Source organism: Theropithecus gelada, chromosome 16, assembly GCF_003255815.1.
Source record: "Theropithecus gelada isolate Dixy chromosome 16, Tgel_1.0, whole genome shotgun sequence".
In the NCBI taxonomy this organism is placed as follows: Eukaryota; Metazoa; Chordata; class Mammalia; order Primates; family Cercopithecidae; genus Theropithecus; species Theropithecus gelada.
Window position 1 is genome coordinate 51,893,623 of NC_037684.1, and position 18,826 is coordinate 51,912,448.

An 18,826-nucleotide genomic window follows, 5' to 3' on the forward strand; every position below is an offset into this window, starting at 1 on the left:
GGGCTGCCATCTTGCTCAAACCAAGCCCCAAGTCCCTCTGTGGCCCGTGGGGCCCTTCCTCATCACTCTCACCTCTTCTCCTACGACCTCCCCTTTGCCCACTCCCCCGCCCACTGGCCTCCTCGCTGCTCCTGGACCTCACCAGGCTCTCATGCGCCCTGGCCTCTAGCTGTGTGCTCTGCTGCAAGGCTGTCCCTTCCATCTCTGCTCAGTGGCACTCTGACCTCCCACAAGTCTCTGCTCACATCTAAACTTGCACCTGCCCCTTCCACCAGCTCTACTGATCTTCTTAACCTGCCCTTCCTGCTCTTCCTTCTGTGGAACCTACTGCACCTTCTACAGTATCACATGCTTGACTCCCTCGTGAATGCTAACTGATCATCCTCCCTGCCCTCCTGCCGGGAGGTCGGCTCCAGGAGGGCAGGACAGACAGATCTCTGAATCTCTGGCTCACTCATTTATCCCAAGCACATACACACAGTAGGTACTCAGTAAGTATTCAGTGAATGAAAGAATCAATGTTAGTGAATGGGAAGATTTCCAAGGAAGAGCCACATCTCTGGTTTCCCTGCCTTGCCGCGTGTAGGTTGGGCAGCTCTGGGGCTGTGATTGTAGGAATTGGGTTCCGTCTCTGTTCTTCTGAACTTCCTGGGTTTTAGCCACGGAACCCACATCCCAAAGCCCACGAGTGTGAATTCTCCCCAGCGTGCCTGCCTTGCCCAGCCAGCGCATTTGTATAGATTCAGCAAATACTTTTCTTCCTCCCAATTTTAAACTGATGTTTCTTCTTGCGATCACATGAACGCTTTCAAGAAGATACTCATTGAAACTACTGTCAAAATTGCTTCTGCTTTGCCTGTCTTAAATATACCCTGGACATATTTAACAAGTGAAGCTTTAGGCTAACTATGATATAAACATCGACCTCCAGGAATCCACACTGAGGCAACCTTGGCAGGCCCTGCCCCCAGCTCCCAAGGAGCCTTTGATGGGTGCCCACTCCTGGCACCCACCGCTTTGCTGAAGTTGACGTGGATGAGGTTGTTGGAGGCGTCCCGCAGAATTAGCGGCTGCCCCAGGTTGAAGTGACAGTCCTGGTCCACGCCCGCCACCCACTGCTGGTAGATCTTCTCGCGGTGGGACCTCAGCAGCTCCATCATCTCGTCATACTTCTGATAAATCAACTTGGCCTCCACTCCAGACATGACCCTGGAATCAGAGTGGGAAGGTGAGGCCCCATGGACATCTCCTGTGGAGTCTCTTTGGTGTGTCCCATTGCTGCCTGATCCAGGGTGCCGAAGTGGCCAGCCACCCATTTACTCAAGGCTCACAGACTGAATATGCAAACAAGCAGTGGCCAGACCAAATGTTCAAATGGAACTCGGACCTGCAGTCTGCAGCCACTGGTCCAGGAGGCCAAAAGAGAACCCATGCAGCAACCAGCTCCCGACTGCCAGCCCCTCTCCAACTTTCATTCTCCCTTCCAACCTGGGGTCAAACAGATGAAAGCAAATATGCCCCCCAAACGACTGCATAAAAGCCTCCCCCCTGCCCGGTCAGCTGCACCGGCCTCCCCAGGCCAAGACCTCCAGCCGGGCCTCCCCTGCAGCAGTCCCTGCGTCCACCAGAAAGCCCCTCTGGCCCGGCTGTCTGGGAGCCTGGGCCAAGTGCACGCAACGGTGGCTCAGCCGACTGCACACACAGCCTCTGCCTGTTCCTGCTGGGTGGTCTTCACATCTGCCAGGCTGGTGGGCAAGGGTGGGGACCAGCCAGCTTCCCCCTGAGCACTCCCACCGAGAAGACGTTCAGGGAAGGAGGGAGGACCCGACAGGGTCTCTTCTGGGCTTTTGCTCTGGGAGGTAATGGTCTGGTCGACAGGAGGGTGGTCCAGCTCAGGGCTGGGGAAGTCCCTGTCGCTCTCCTGCGCCATGGAGGCGGGATGCCCGCCCCTGCCTGCCCCCGGCCAGGGCTGTGACTCACGGGTGTTCGATGTGCTTCAGGTGTTTCATGGACACCTCCAGCCTCTCCTGCAGCTCCAGGCTCCACTTGAGCTGCCCGGCCACGGGAGGCATGTTTTTGTGGATCAGGGGAATTTTGCCCTCCTCGGAGGCTGCCATCTGGGCATCATACAAGATCTTGGCGTTGTCCAGCTCAGCGTCAAACAGCTCCAGCATGACTGAATACCTGGGCACCACCTCGGCAAGAATCAGGGGCCGCTCCAGGAGGCCCCCACACATGTACAAGAGCTGGGGAGAAAGGAGAAGGGGGCCTCTTCGCCTGAGTCCGCTCCCCTTCCCCAGCCTGTGGCTGTGGACAGAACGAGCAGGGCCAGCCTTCAGAAGCAAGATAATGTGCACCTTGCCAAAACAAAAGAATCCATCGGAACCTTTCTGTTTGTGTCAACTGACTCAGTGCGTGCCTCTATGCTTTTCCCATTGACTTAGGCCGAGTCTGCAAATACTTGACTTGTAATCCCACAGGACAAATAGGTCCAAGACCTACGAGAGTTTTTTCTAAGCCCAGGAAAAATCAGAATTCTGGTAAGGAAGATTCAAGCAATTAAATAGGCTGAGTACTGTGGCTCATGCCTATAATCCCAACACTTTGGGGGGCTGAGGCAGCAGGATCACTTGAGCCCAGGAGTTCAAGACCAGCCTGGGTGACATAGCAAAATCCTGTTTCTACAAAAAAAAAAAAAAAAAAAAAAAAAAACCAACAAAGAATACATGAAACTAGCTGGGTCCAGTTTTTGTATTCTTTTGGGTGTACCCTTAGAGTTCCAGCTACTCAGGAGGCCGAGATGGGAGGATCACTTGAGCCCAGGAGTTCGAGACCAGCCTAGGTGACATAGCAAAATCCTGCTTCTACAAAAAAAACAAAAACAAAACAAAAAAAAAACAAAGAATACATGAAACTAGCTGGGTCCAGTTTTTGTATTCTTTTGGGTGCACCCTTAGAGTTCCAGCTACTCAGGAGGCTGAGATGGGAGGATCACTTGAGCCCCAGAGGTCAAGGCTGCAGTGAGCCAAGATTGCACCACCGCACCCCAGCTTGGACAACAGAGTGAGACCCTGTCTCCAGAAACAAACAAACCCAAAACAACTCCAAGTAAACAATTTAAAAACAGCCATAATGTTGCATGTATACAGCCAGGCTTCTACTATGATAAGGATAAATGGGGAAATGTTTTAGTCACAAGGATTATTCCTCTTAGGAAGAGCAATGCCGCTCTCAGGGGCAGCTCAGGCAAGAAAACCACCATCAGGAAATGTGTTTTGCTCCGAAAAAGCTCTGGGGGTCAGACCAAGTGGGTGGGGGCGAGAGACAGGCAAGACAGTCTCACATGAAACAGGGTCCCCAAGCGCTGGGTGTGAGTAGGAAATCGTGAGAGTTTCCTGGGGCTACCATCCTTTGCGCCCGGTGGGGCCAGACCTGCTGCGGGGAGCCTGAGTCTCAGACTCGCCCCAGACTTGGGTCTGAGAAATGTGACCACTGTCCCTAGAAATGGCCGCTGGAGGAAAGACCAAAACATGACCGCAAAGAAAGGGAGATTTTTCAGACCCCAAAAAGTACAGATTTCCCAAATGCAAGACTGCAGCTATTTTCAAAATAATTGTATTTTTCAAAATTGTTCAAACCTTCCTGACACAAATTCTGATTTCTCCTGGGCTTAGAAAAAATATTGTCACCCTCGGACCTATTTGTACTGTGGGTTGTACAAATGGAGCAGCTGTGGACTCTCAGGCAGACACGGAAACGCTGGTGTCCTGCCAGCTACCCGCTTCCTCCATAGTCGCCTGCTGACGTATGAGGTCACCAGTTTCACTTGTTCAAAGCATTGACATGGGGCAGTTGGAAAAAAAAAATGTTCCTCTTAATAGTTTATGACCATCCTGTCCCAGCATTTTTTTTCTCTCTCTCTTCCCATTTCTCTCTCCTCCTTTTCATGTTTATATAGTTTTTGGCTTAATGACTTTTGGAAAGGAAGTGAATTCTATTTTCTGCCAAGAGGAGATCATGTGGAAAATTGCTCTAGAACGTTCCTGGCTGTGTGTGAGTTGCTGATAATGAGAACTAAGTCCGGAAGAGGCAGGGGATGGAAGGGACAGGAGGGAGAGAAACCCCAGGGGCCTACTGTAATTAGACACAGGGCGGTCAAACCAGGGGGGAATGTTCTCAGGTCAAAGAGAAAGGCGAACAGATGGCGACGGAAATGGGTTACAAGAGTTATTTCTCCCCACCCTCCCCTTTGTTTTAAATTGAGCATAAACATACCGTGAAAACTTTTTTAAAAGAGACTCTTTCTTTTAGAGCACAAAAGCCCGTCTTGACCCTAACAGTGGCTGGGGATGCGGTGGGGAAAGCCTGGGGCGGGGTGACTGCATTTGTTCCTCATTGGCTCTGTTCTGCAGAGGCGGGGTTGAGTTTTTTCCAGGACCTCCTGCTCCTCACAGGGTAGGGGCCTAGGTAGGGCTCCCGAGGGCTCCCAAAGCAGACTCGCCAACCCAGTTCCCTCCCCACTGCTGGATCCCCCAGTGAACTCTGGTGGAGGTTCAGCCCAGACCCATACATTGGTCCTTATCTGCTCTTTCCCTTGTTCCAAACTAGATGTAGGGGGCGGAATCTCCATGTTGGGGCCAGTGAGACTCTGGGGACTCATCTGGCCCTGGCCGGGTGACCAGTTACTTAATTTTTCTGATTTTCCTCATTGGCACAGAAGCGGGGGGTCACAGCACTCCCCTGTGGAGCCGGCATTAGGGGTGCAGGAGCTGCAGAAGTCAGCTGTCTGCCCGCCCACCCAGCCTGTGCGCCTGTGCCCCATCTTTAATTTTAGAGACCCAAAAGTGAGGTTTCCAAATGAAAGAATTGGCTCCACTGGGACCCTTCTGCACTGGGGCAGCCCTAATGCTTTTGTGTTATCCTTCAGGGGCTCCATGTGGAAGGCTTACGCTAGAGTGAAACTACCTTCCAACAACATCCAGAACAACCAGCCTCCTTTGGCAAGAACCAGTTCTGCACTGCAGGAAATACTCAAAAGCGCCTGCCCTGGGCTAGGCTCAGTTCTAAGGGAACTCAAATCCAGTGCCTGCCCTCAGGGAGGTTATCTTCTAGTTGGGAAGACAAGTAACACACAGACATTAGTACCTAATTGAATATGAGATGAGGGAGGGCCGTTGCTGAGAAGGGAAGGCAGGCTGCTGCTGAAGGCACCAGCCTGGGGGGCATTGGAGTAGAAGGAAGGAAGTGAGGACCCTGCAAACCAGGGATGCAGCTACCTGGGAAAGAGCCTTCTGAGGAAGGGAACATTGACAAAGATTCTTTGCTTGGCCAAAGATTCTCATCAGGGTCTCCATCCTCTACCATCCCCCAGGGGATGTCTGATTATCCTAACCTGCCTCCAGCTAGAATCTTGAAGTTGGTTTAGCCAGAATCCCCCAACCCCTGATGTCACCTCTAAGTATTTTTCCATCCACTGACCCCCACCCTGCTCCTTTGCTGGAAACTCCTACTTACCTGCAGTGTATTCAAAGTGGAACTCCATCACTCTCCCTATGCCTGTATCTACTGCGACGGTATAAATCGTGAATAAGGTCCGAATCAAGTCAGCCTCATCTTGCTTCAACAAGTATAATTGAATAATTTTTTCAACCACAGCAAGGCAGTGCTGTATTAATTTGCATTCATTGATATTTTGCCTAGAACACCAACTCGATCCAAGACTTACTTGATCCTTGATTTGCGGAGCTTCAAATTCCCATATATTTGCATTTTTTGCAAGAGTGTTCAAAAGGGCAAAGGAACATCCTGACGTTTGTGGGGGAGAGATCTTTGTCCTCAGAAATCTCAGCCCTGACATCTCCTGAAAGATGACCACCAGCCCAGGTTGCCCAAGCCAACCCAATTGCCTTCACAGTCATGGGAGCTGGTCTGGCCCAGCGGTTCAGATCAGGGGTCCTGGAAGCAGTCAAGCCCAGAACTCATGGGCCTGGGCAACATAGCAAAACCTTGTCACTACAGAAATAAAAACTAGGCCAGGCATGGTAGCTCACGCCTGTAATCCCATCACTTTGGGAGGCCAAGGTGGGTGGATCACCTGAGGTCACAGGTTCAAGACCAGCCCAGCATGGCAAAACCCCTTCTCTAGTAAAAACACAAAAATTAACCAGGTGTGGTGGCATGTGCCTATAATTGCAGCTACTAGGGAGGCTGAGACAGGAGAATCGCTTGAACCCGGGAGGCGGAGGTTGCAGTGAGCTGGGATTGCACCACTGCACTCTAGCCTGGGTAACAGAGCAAGATTCCATCTTAAAAAACAAACAAACAAAAAAAAAACCCTTAAAACTAAAAATAAAGAGACCCCAGAGACCTCCCTTGTCCCTTCTGCCATGTAAGGACCAAATGAAAAGATGGCCATCTAGGAACAGAAGTAGACCCTCACCAGACACTGAGTCTGCTGGACCTCCCAGCCTCCAGAACTGACAGAAATGAAATGTGTGTTGTTTAAGCCACTCGGTCTACAGCAATTTGTTACAGTGGCCTGCATGGACGAAGGCATTGTATAAATTCAGCTCAGTGGGCCAAAATCTGCATGAGTTTTATTTTTACACCCACTTTACCTCTGTAACTTTCACTCCTTTCGAGTAGTGGGAAAACCGAATCAAGAATAAATGGTCCCCTTTTTTCTTAGTGAGCGTTAAGAAGTATCAGTAAAATAATGTCATCTCACGCTCACGTGCTCCTCTTCTTCTAAGATGTGGCAGTAAGTAGCTGCATCAGGAGCTACACTGGGTGTTCACTGACTGACTCTGAGGCACAGGAGAAAGGGCCCTCCCTCCCTGGGCATCAGCTCTACATGGAGAGGATGAAATGGTCTCCAAGATCGTTCTCGACATGAATCCAGTGCCAAGGCACCAGGCTCCAGATCAGCCTGAGTCCCCCCTGCATGCTTACCTTTGCAGAGGACTCAATGGAGCTGCAGTCCTCAAATCCTTGGCAAAAGATCGTGGCCAGCCTCCTATCCAGGTCTTGGATTTTGATCTCAAAATCAGCATAATCACGGTCAAAATTCTAAAGGCAAATGGAAATCAGTGTGCAAAGCCAGCCAAGGGCACCCTCTCCAGCCCCCACCCCTGCTGAGAGGACTTGGGACTGGGGCGCAGCTCAATGTGCTCACTGTTGCGGGGACTGCTCTACAGTTTTCAAAGTGTTGGGATCGCCCGGCACCTGCTTCCTCCGTGTGCCCTCCCATCACTCCCCTAAGCTGGTACTGAGGCTGCTGCTGTTCTCACCGAGTTTGCTTCATCCAGCCCTGCCGGAGGACCTACCGAGTCTCCAGGGTCCAAGGGATCATATTTGCAGTCGGCAAAAACCTTCACCAGCTCAAAGACCTCATCATAGATCTGGGTCACCAGGTTCCCGAGGAGGTTCCCACGCACGCCCCCAAGCTCGATTTTCTCCAGCTTCAGAAACTCAATCGCTGTTTTATAGAGTTCCTAGTGGAGGAGAAAAACACAGTCAATTCATCTTCACAACCAAACTCACGGGTCCAGTTACAAAGCTAGCTCTGACCCCAGGCAGGAGGAGCTGGAGAGCGAATTGTCCCCAGGAGACACCACCTTGGGGGTGGGAGGACACCCTCTGTGACTGTGCTGTTCTTTAAGCCGATGTCCCATTGCCTGCAGAAAGAGGGGATGGAAGGAAGGGCTCTGAATTGTCTATGAGGTGTGAATGAGGAGGAGCTGGAGAAGGTAAAGTCTGGGATCCTGTCCTGACCCTAGACTGGCCAAACCGCATCTCTAAATAAATCACACTCCACTGGGACCTCCGTTCTCTCTGCTGTGGGAAGCGGTTGGAATGGTGAAGATTTCTACGCTCTTGCTAAGCTTTAAATTCCCTGCTATCTGGAAGACGATCCTATGCAGAGCGCCATGTCCTGAAGGTGATCCAAGAGGAAAGTGGCTGGGATGCCTGGATGGACACGTGTAGAAATTCTGCTTCCTCACAGGTGTGGCTCATGCCCCCTCTCCCTGAAGTGCTCCCTGACTATTTTGCCCCATAGCAATGCATTCCTTCCCAGAGGCCTGGTCTCCCATCTGCACGGCTTAGCATTTACTTTAGTCACGTGCAGGCCCATCCCGTTAGCTGGTTCTGTGTGTGCGGTTCTTGTTTCCCAAACGAGGTCTCCAAGGCTCCACGGATGCTCTTCTGTGCCCCTGCACGTACCAGGCACAGTGCAGGCAGAGTTCAGACTGGAAATCTTCCTGTGAACTTGACATCACTCCCCTAAACCGGTGCTGAGGTGGGTGCCATTCTCCCAGGTCCAGAAGCATCAGGCCACACACCACCACCACCCCAAGGAGAAGCACAGGCACCGAGGGCCAGGAGCTCCTAGCTTTTCCACCCAACACGGAGGATACAGACGAGGAGGCTGACATGCCCTGTTGTCAGGGGGTGGACAGCAAAGCCATTTCCTCCACCTCCAAAGTCCCCTCCTGCCCAGAATCTTCCTTCTGATTCAGGAATCTGTCATGTGGGAATCACAGTTCCTTGTCCAGAAATGTGACTGTAACCCTCCGCGTTCTCAGTCTGGGAGATTTCAGGCATGAGCCCGCACTTGGACTGCAATTCTGAACTCCTGAGCGGGCCTCCCTCCCCCGTCCCCCAGGAGGTGTAGATGAGAACTGGACGAGCCTCCCCCAAGCTGCCGACAATGGTGTCCACTCTAAAGTCAATGCTTTACGGTTCCAGGATGATTTTCTCGTTTTTTAAGGATGTGAGTTACACAGTTATATGTGCACAGTTTTGAAAAATTACACCATGCAGAAGATACAAAAGGCAAAACTTTCTTGCCCTACCCTGTCTTGATCCCTCTCATCTCTCCTCTCCAGAGCCCCCAGAGAAAACCGCCTTGAAGCTTTTTTGTTGAAACAGGGTCTCACTTTGGCACCGAGGCCGGAGTGCAGCGGCGCAATCATGGCTCACGGCAGCCTCAAAGTTCTGAGCTCAAGTGATCCTCCGTCCTCAGCCCGCCAGAGGGGATTACAGGTGTGAGTCACCGGGCTCGGCCATGCACCATTTTTAAGGTTTTATCTGCTGTGTGTCACTCTGTGTATCCAACATGGTGCTTACACCGCGGCCTTCAGAAGTCTCCATTTGTAATAATCGAGTCCCACTAAGTGACTGCTGTTGGCCCCCAGGCGTCCTGAACGCAGTGGTTTAAACTTATCACTAACCTGCTCATGACAGAAGGCACGAGATAAGGGGAGAAGCGCCCAAAGTGGGTCATTTTTACTCTTGGCCGACAGCTCTGGGCATGATGGAGGCTGCTGCAAAGCCTTGGTTTCCCCGTAACAGATGTTTGGGCCTGACTTATTTTCTGCCTGGGGGATTACTGTCAAGGGGGGTAGGGATGGACGCTGCGGGTGTCCTAGGGTAGGAGCAGTCTGGGAAGTGGAGGTCAAGATGCACCCAGTTCTGTTTTTACCTCAATGGTCTGGATGCGGTGGGAGAAGGAATTCATCCTGGAAAAGGCAAGAGAAGAAGGGAACTCCCAAGGCACGGGCTCTTTGTCCTTAGAGGAGAGAAAGAGACGAGGCGGCGTTTGCTTCAAATGTCCCCACTTTCTCAAATGTTGGGGCCCATGTGAACTCGCTCGTGTCTCGCCTTGGCCCTCGCCCTGTACAGAAAGGCTACCTTAAAGAAAAGCTTCATGTTCGTGCAGCAGAAGTCGTACGTCTGGTAGAGCTCCTTCAGCACGTTCACGGCCAGGGAGATGCCGCTCAGGACTTCCTCGATTTCGCCTTGCAGGCCCTTCAGCACCTCTTCCGGGCTCAGGAAGGTTCGTGTCTGGGCAAAAGAGAAGACAGACATCGAAAGCTCTGACAAGCCATTTGGGGTGATGTCCAGGCACGCCACCTGCAGGAGCCACGATCTGTTCTGATGTGTGGATGTCCAAAGTAACCCCTCCCAGCTGCCCACTGCTGGGCCGTTCTTAGGGGACCGAGCTGCCTTCCCCTACTCAGCCCCTCATCCTTTGCCAAGGCTGCAGCATCATGGACGGGGGTCACAGATGATGACGGGCCCTCCAGGGACAGGGGACCCCAGTGCCCTTCTGGTCGTGAAGATGGGGTCACAGCACGGTTTTAATATACAGGGGAGGCCCAGGGGATACAGCCCTTCAGCTTAAACACCGTGGCTGGCTAGTGGGTGCTTATGAATGGGAAGAAGGAAAGAAAGTCTCTGCTAAGGGAGACAGAAGGTGGCTCGACGTGGGGTTAGAGAGACCCACAAAGCACTGGACGGGTCTCGGGGTGCTGAGACTCTCAGGGCAGACCTCCTGCTCTGTCCCCGTCTTCCCTTTCTTCTCCCTCAGTGCTCTCCCTAGAAGAACTTAGGTAGCCTCGAGGAGGGCTCCATCTCGGCTCAGGGCCTGAAAAGGCTTGTGCCGACATCTTGGCCTGCTTTCAAATTGCTGGGGAACATGGGCAGCAGGAAAACAGTGAACCGGGGAGGGGCCCCAGTCAGGAGGGGAGGAAGGGGACCCGGGGGGCCAGGAGAGGGTTACCATCTCGATGATTTGGTTGCAGAACTCCTGCAGGATGACGATGATCCTGACAGGTGTGTTATAGTACTCAGAGGTGGCCCAGATGAAGCAGATGGTGTCCAGCACTTTGGCGATGAAGGTGGGGAGCTGGGGGGAGATGGGCCCAGGCACGCTGGAGGGGACCGGCCTCTGCGTCTTATCCCAGCATCCCAGCCCTCCCCTTCCCATGAGTGTCACTGGGCATCCAGGAGAGGGTCCCCAAGGAGGAGGGGAGAGGCAACTCCCTAGGCCCACACATCTGATGACAGCCAAGAACCCCACGGCCCCACGTGCCTTGAAGAAACAAGACCCTCCCCACCAAAGTCAGCTCTGCCTTGCCAGCACACCATCGTGAAGTCGGCTTGCTCCATCTCCTCCAGCAGTATCCGTAGGGGCTTCAGATAGAGCACAATGTCGTTGGCTTCCTTCAGCCCTGCACCGAACAAGAACAAGCTCCCGCCGGTAAGGAGCGGAAATTGCTCAGAAACGACGCGGATGCGGCTCCCTGTGCCGAGACCTGCTCCCTCAGGAAACGGGGCCTTTCTCAAGTGGAGGGGGCTGAGAAAGCTGCTTGCAGAGAGAGGCCAACGTCCTAGGGTTGGCGACAGGCCTGACCCAGCCCTCCCGGGAGGCACGGACAGCTTCGTGCAGAAGTCATGGCGGGGTCACAGGCTCACCTTCCGTGACGTTGGTGTAAACGTTTTGCAGCGCTGGCCAGTAGCAGCTTTTGGCTTTCTCTAGGATCTCAACAATCTTGTTCACTTTGGGTCTGTTTAGCTGAGAAAGGGGAGAGAAGATCCACCTTTCATAGACCTGGAAGACCCTACGGCGAGGCCAACCTGACCTTGTGGCTGGCTGGGGCTGCAGAATTTCCGCAGGTCATCAGAGCCCTCAGGACTCCTGGGAGGTAGGCACTGGGAGGCTGAGAGCTCAGCCGGGTCACCCAGCTGGGACGATGCTGCAGCCTCACAGAGGAGGCCGTACCTGCTCATGGATGCACTTGAGGTTCAGCAGCCGGGCATCCCAGAACTCAAACTCCACTCGGGGCAGGGGGTGCAGCCCGTCCAGCAGCGCCTGGGCTGAGTCTTTGCTCAGCACATCCCGGATCTGGTGGGACCAGTCGATGATGATGGTCTCGATGGCATGCAGGAGCGAGTTGTCCAGCGATGAGGGGATCCTACCCGATAGAAGGTTGGGGCATTGCTCTCACGGCGACACACACATGGGTCCCCCCAAGCTCTCCCCTGAAGCCTTCTGCCCACCAATCCCAAACCACCAGCAGCAGCACTGTCTGGTCTCATGTCCCTGGTGCCTCCAGCCACCTCGGGGAGGCTAAAGAAGTTCCCAAGACTCCCAGCTAGGAAGAGACCCCAGGGAAACAACGGGTGTGGTCAGAGTTGCCAGTGCCTGGAGGCGCTCACCTCCAAGGAAGAGGGAGATAATTAAGCAAACCCTATTTAAACCCTATTCAAGATGGCTCCTCTGGCGCCACCACCGGGCATGATGCTTGAGGCTTTGTGAATGATCAGTGGAGGACTTGCCCACGTGAGGCAAGCATGGAACAAATTGTCACGAGGGTCTCACATATCAGGGAGGTTGCAAACTGTGGCGACGCAGATGCGAGGGGACACCTTGGAGTCCCTTGGGCTTCCCAGGTCCTCTGGGGCACCGCAGCCCCTACACAGACTTGCATGTACCTGCTGAGAGTCCCTCCCACTCCCACTCACTGACCCTGTCCCGCATCTTAAAGCTGTGCCTCCTGTTTCCTGGCCATGCTAACAGGTGGGACACCTTCTGCATGCCCGGTGGTGACTGGACCAGCACACGTGTGTGAGCCTGGTGGGGTGGCGGGTGCAGGTGCCAAAGCCCCAGGGGCTGCAGAGCCTGCTCCCTCCCTGCCCTGGTTCCATCTTCCTCAGTCTCAGCACCACCTAATGCACCACCTTGCCCTGCTTTTCCCTGGATTTAACACGTGAAGCCACTCTGCAGGGAAACAACAGGTGTGGGAGTGTCAAGCCCATGCCACTTTCCCACCCAGCGGCAGCCGGGAGCAGCTGGGCCCACATACCTCTCCATGGACTCCAGCGTGCCGTCCAGGCTGCCCAGGTGCTCCGGGATGGGCAGCAGGGTTTTGCCTTTGATCTTGCCACTCATCACAAACATTTCATTCTTCAGCCTGTGGACCTGCTTCACGATGTCTTCCGAGACCACCTGGGGCCATCCAGCCATGTTCTCGCGTTGGTTTAACAGAGAATAGAGGACCTAAAAGGAAACACTTCTGTGGTTCCGCCTCCTGTGCCTTCACCAGCTCGGCAACTGCAAGGCTGGGTCCCCAGGGGAATTCCAAAGACCCGGCGTCTGGAGTCCTGGGAAAACTGGGTCCTTCTTCCAGAAGGAGATGGGACTGGTCATGGAGTTTATACCAGCTGCCCTGTCCTGGTGGTGCCAAAGCCATTCCCAAGTTCTTGCACCCCTAGCACACACTCTTTGCTAAAGGCCTAGGAGGACTGTGGTGGGTCAAACTGTATCCCCCAAATCCATCTGCTGAAGCCCTGACTCCCAGCACCTCAAAATGTGACTATTTGGAGACAGGTTCTTTAAAGAGGTGAGTAAGGGCTAGGGGCAGTGGCTCATGCCTGTAATCCTAGCACTTTGGGAGGCCGAGGCGGGTGGATTACCTGAGGTCAAGAGTTTGAGACCAGCCTGGCCAGCATGGGGAAACCTCGTCTCTACTAAAAATACAAGAAGTAGCCGGGCATGGTGACACATGCCTGTAATCCCAGCTACTTGGGAGGCTGAGGCAGGAGAATCATTTGAACCCGGGAGGTGGAGCTTGCAGCGAGCCAAGATCGTGCCATTGCACTCCAGGCCGGGCAACAGAGCAAAAACTCCATCTCAAAAAAAAAAATAAATTAATTAAAGAGGTGAGTAGTTAAAATGAGGTTACTAGGGTGGGTCCTAGTCTGACGGGTGTCCTTACGAGGAGGGGAGATTAGACACGCACAGAAGGTCGACCACGTGAGGACACAGGGAGAAGATGGCCATCTGCAAGTCAATGAGAGAGGCCTTGGGGAAAACCAACCCAGCCGACACCTTCATCTTCAACCTCCAGCCTCCAGAACTGTGTGAGTGTCGGGTGCACAAGCCGAGCACGCAGGCCCCTGTGCTACAGACAAGAAGGGTGATGACCAGGAAGGCTAAGATACTCCCATTCTGGAGGTCCAACTCCCCAAACTGTGTCCCTCCCCCGACCGACACAGTACCTGCCAAGGGTGACAGCAGAGGGACATATAACGTGACACTCCATTTTTTCACTTTTTTTTTTTTTTTTTTGAGACAGAGTCTCGCTCTGTCGCCCAGGCTGGGGTGCAGTGGCTGGACCTCAGCTCACTGCAAGCTCTGCCTCCTGGGTTTACGCCATTCTCCTGCCTCAGCCTCCCGAGTAGCTGGGACTACAGGCACCCGCCACCTTGCCCGGGTAGTTTTTTGTATTTTTTAGTAGGGACGGGGTTTCACCGTGCACCGTGTTAGCCAGGATGGTCTCGATCTCCTGACCTCGTGATCTGCCCATCTCGGCCTCCCAAAGTGCTGGGATTACAGGCTTGAGCCACCGCGCCTGGCCTTTTTCACCTTTTTTTAACTCAAAGTCTCAAAATTGGGGAAACCTATCTGCCGGTACTCAGTCCACGCCTTCCCAGGCCATGGGCGGCAACCGCACCCGGCACAGCACGGCAGTCCCAGTGCTGTCCAGAAGGAACAAGGGGATGCACGGGGCTTCTCAGATTTCAGGGGCACGAGCACCACCTGGAGGTCTTGTTAGACAGCAGGTCTGTGGCTGGGCATGGTGGCTCACACCTGTAATCCCAACAGTTTGGGAGGCTGAGGCAGGAGGATCGCTTGAGCCCAGGAGTCTGAGACCATCTTGGGCAACAGGCTATTTTTTGGTGAGACCTCATCGCTACCAAAAACTACAAAAATTAGCCAGGCGTGGTGGTGCATGCCTGTGGTCCCAGCCTGGGAGGCTGAGGCTGGAGGACTGGTTGAACTTAGGAGGTTGAGGCTGCAGTAAGCTGTGCTCCCACCATTGCACACCAGCCTGGGCAGCAGAGTGAGACCCTGTCTCGAAAAAAAAAAGATTAAAAAACCAAAAGCAAGCAGGTCTGTCTCAGCAGGTCAGGGTGGACGGGGCCCAAGCACCTGCATTTCCAATCCCTCCCCAGCTCGGTGGCTGCTGCTGGCCCAGGGACCACAGGTTGAGCAGCAGGACTGAAGGCCACTCCCAAGAAGTCAGCCGTGCTCGAGACCTCCGACGCCAGCCTGGACGCGCTCACCTCCTCCACCACTGCGATCAGCTGGTCCACGGGCGTGGGGCTGATGTCACCGTAAAGGAGCCGGGCCTTGTAGTTGTCCTTGTTGATGTTATCAGGCTTTGTCTTGATAAAGTAAACCCCTTTGGACTTGAGGGACTCGGGGAAGCCCAGGCAGGGTACGATCATGCCGGCTGCATTGAGCGTCAGCACCAGCACCCGGACGTCAGGCTTTTCAAAGAACTCTGTGAACAGGGCCACGTTCTCCTCGGCGCCTATCAGCTTGCTCCACTTGTCTGGCTTGAACTTTAGGACGACGGAGGCAACTTCCTCCAGATACTCTAGTCTGACGTCCGGGGGCATTGTCATCTTGGCCTTTCCTTACACAGTGGTATCTGTTAAGAGTGCAAGAAGCAGGTGCGAACTGTCTCCCAGGCTCCCTAATTTCCCACCCATCCCTGGGACCACAGGAAATCTCTGTTCTACCAGAGCAGGAACAAAACAGTTGGTCGTCAGTGTGCAGTTTTTAGTTGTGGATGGGTTGGGGTGGAGAGAGATGGGGAAGGGTGCTGTCTGTGTGCTTTAGCCGGTGCTGGCACCTGCCCCGGCCCCACCATGGGGGGTCTCCCAGGAGTGAGGCTGCCCAAAAGTGGTGTGTGCTTACGTTCCTGTGACCATAAAGTTCAGAGGATGGGAAAGATAGAGATGAACACTGGAGAAAAAAAGAGAAAAGGAAATTATCACTGCCAGACAGTGTGAAGGGGATGGGATAGGAAAAGGCAAAACGAGAGGCTGGAGGGTCAGGTTGAAATGTCCCGGGAAAGCAATAAAAGACGTCGCAGCCCCAAAGTATGTGGAAAACGCAAGAAGGAAGCAGACCCCACGTGCAGGCAGTGAGACTCAGTGCTGTTTCAGCCCCAGCCATGGTACACCTTAACTTTTACCCTGCTCTGCACCCCCCTTCTCCCTCCGGCCCCCAGCGTGAGCCCCTAAAGGACTCAAGCTGCAGATTCCTGACAGACCCCTCACAAGCTTCTCAGATGCTCAGGGGCAGGGTTAACTAGAGAGTTGGAGGGAAGGGATCCCCTTAAAGAACACCCTGAAGTCCCAAAGGTTAGGCAAGTGAGGTCCTCACTGTAGACACGGAATTTAAAGGCACACCCAAACACTCAGTTATCAAGAGAAAAGGCATGTCAATATTTTTAAAAATCAAAATGAGTACAAACAAATTCATGACCAACAAAATATCAAAGTTTCAAATAAAGACAGGCTCTGGCAAGAGGCCTGGGGTGGGGGCCTTGGAGGCGAGTTCTCCAAGGGCAGGGTTGAATGCAAAGGGTCGCCTGATGCGGTGTTTTCATCAGTCTGGGAGGTATGGAGCTCCTGAATTTCTGGGGGAACCCTGGGGTACTCGGCTGCTCTGGGGGTCCGTGGGCTGGGGCTGGCCTGCTCCAGACCTAGCAGCTGCTGAAAAGCATCAGCGTGGACAGATGACATTGGAAGCACTCACAAATTCTGCCTTCTGGTTTGACCCAAGCTATTGCTTTTGAGTTTGTAACAGCCTACAGTTCCCCAAAAGACACTGATACCATGGAAGAGCTTGTATTATCACCCTGGCCACTATATATCGGCAAAACAACTACATGATGGGAAGCAGTAGTGGGCAGCATGCTATTCAAATGGTCTGGGAGTTCTTCAGGGCACCAAACATCTCTGTGAGAGGACTTGGGGAATATTTGGCCAGCAAGTGGCAGAAACATGGCGGTCCATGAGCAAAGCTGCCCGATTCAGGCATATCTGTGAAAGGAAAAGGGGACACCACCAGGCAAGTAGCAGGAGCACCACGAGGCATTTATGGAGATGACTCATTCACCAGGTTCCCACAGGGCTCACAGCACGCTGCTGCATTAATCTCCATCCGGATCTCCGAGACCCGGGGAGGCCTCACGTCCTCACTTCCTACGGGGATCAGGAACTCAGGGGAGCCTGAGTCCTGGAAGGTTCCTGATTGGAAGCCTTGCCAAGCTGGTCAGGCGACTGGACTGGAGGGAAACGTCCTCTGGTTTTACTGATTTGGTGAATTTGGGCTTTCACAAAATCATCTTTTCTTCTAAGAACGGCATGGGGTGGGCTGCCTCCCAACCCATAATGTGTGTGGGCTGAGGGGCCCCTACACCCCGCAAGTCTCTCGCACGATCAGGCAGTCCCATCTCAGGCTCCCACCCAGCCGTTTCCCGGGGTGAAGGCCAGGAGGTCCCGGTTAATAGGGTTGTCCCACACCACGCTTCTGGAGGGGCAGGGACGGCTTCTCTGGGAGATGGCCCCTGCCCCAGTTCCTCAGGACTCCACAGGAGGAGCTGGGGCTGGAGGCTTCCAGGAGAAGCCAGGGGGCTGAGGCAAGGCTTTCCCAGGAGCAGGGAAGAGTCTGGAGACCTGGAAGTGGCCAGGCTGGAGGGGGCAGCCAGCCCCGGGGGCCCAGAGCCATGACCACTCCCAGTGGCAAGCAGAGCCACTTCCAGGGTAAGTGGAGGGTCTGCCGTCTGCCAGGGCCTGGGTCCCACCTCCATCCTCTGAAGGCCTCCCTGCTCCCTCCAGCTTGGCTTCCGAACCCCCAGCATGGTTGAAGGCTGCTCACCAGCTTAAGGCAAACAGCTTCTCCCACAAACTGATGAGCAACTCTTTCCCAAACCAGGAAAGAAAATGGCTCCCTTCCCTCGAGGAGCTTCAACTGCCACAGAACTTCTGGAAGTCTCCTCAGGGTACCTGGGGCTTCTAGAACCTTCCCCTTGGGACTCAAGTAACCAATGATCACGCAGCAAATGAGGAACCAACCGTCACCCCGCAGTGGAAAGGCTCTTAGATGATCATTTTGAAGGAAGGTTGGAGGGGGACAGGGTCATGCTCTGTCACTCAGGCTGGAGTGCAGTGGTATGACCATAGCTCACTACAGCCTCAAACTCCTGGGCTTATGTGATCCCCCCACCTCAGCCTCCCGAGAAGCTGGGACGACAGATGCACACCACCACACCCGGCCAATTTTTGTACTTTTTGTAGAGACGAGGTCTCACTCTGTTGCCTAGGCTGGTCTCAAACTCCTGGCCTCAAGCAACCCTCCCAAAGTGGAAAGGAAGACATTATCTCCATTCACAATGAGGTGACCTTGTATGTAGAAAATCCTAAGAAATCCATAGAATCGTAGAGCTAATAAAGGAGTTCAGCAAGTTTGCAGTACATGAGATATTTGAAAATTAATTATATCTCTCTATAATTATATTAGGAAAATCTGATGATGAAATTTAGAAAACAATTCCCATTTACAATAGCATCAAAAACAACAAAATACGTAGGAATAAACTTTGAAAAGAAGCGTTAAGACTTGTACACTGAAAACTGCAAAACATCATCGAAATAAAGATGACCTAGATCAGTGGAGACATGCTGTGTTCATGGGTTATAAGATTGACAATTCTCAAGTTGACCTACAGATTCAACACAATCTCTATCAAACTCTCAGCTGCCTTTTTTGTAGAAATGACCCTCGATTTTCTAGGGAAATGTGAGGGAACAAAAACAGTCAAAACAACTTTGAAAAAGAACAAAGTTTGAGGACTCACACTTCCTGATTTCAAAACTCACTATAAAGCTACAGTGACCAAGAGAGTGCTACCAGCATAACAATAGACAGAGATCACTAGAATAGAGGTTCCAGAAATAAATGCATACATTTGTGCACAACTGAGTTAGCAAAGGTGCCAAGACAATTCAATGGGAAAAGAATCACCTTTTCAACAAATGGTATTTGAACAAGAGAATATCCACATGCGGAAGAACAAAGCTGAGCCCTTACCTCACACCATCTACACGAATTAACTCAGCATAGATTAACAGAATACAAGAGCCAAATGTAAGAGCTAAAACTATAAAACTCTTAGAAGAA

The 18,826-nt window shown here is 52.9% G+C and overlaps 1 protein-coding gene across 1 annotated transcript in view; it reads right to left on the minus strand.

The window, feature by feature from the left end:
* The window catches only part of DNAH17 (dynein axonemal heavy chain 17), a 154,097-nt gene extending 136,473 nt beyond the window's left edge, over positions 1–17,624 (minus strand). The window contains exons 1-13 of the mRNA XM_025361810.1: positions 17,525–17,624; positions 14,914–15,284; positions 12,651–12,844; positions 11,567–11,759; positions 11,260–11,359; positions 10,930–11,015; positions 10,565–10,690; positions 9,694–9,846; positions 9,485–9,571; positions 7,326–7,493; positions 6,952–7,068; positions 1,981–2,246; positions 1,014–1,209 (exon numbers count right to left, since the gene is read on the minus strand). Of these exons, the coding sequence (XP_025217595.1) occupies positions 1,014–1,209; positions 1,981–2,246; positions 6,952–7,068; positions 7,326–7,493; positions 9,485–9,571; positions 9,694–9,846; positions 10,565–10,690; positions 10,930–11,015; positions 11,260–11,359; positions 11,567–11,759; positions 12,651–12,844; positions 14,914–15,258 (2,031 nt within the window). The 5' untranslated portion in view covers positions 15,259–15,284; positions 17,525–17,624. The remainder of the gene's footprint in view (positions 1–1,013; positions 1,210–1,980; positions 2,247–6,951; positions 7,069–7,325; positions 7,494–9,484; positions 9,572–9,693; positions 9,847–10,564; positions 10,691–10,929; positions 11,016–11,259; positions 11,360–11,566; positions 11,760–12,650; positions 12,845–14,913; positions 15,285–17,524) is intronic.
* Between the last annotated feature and the right edge of the window lie 1,202 nt (positions 17,625–18,826).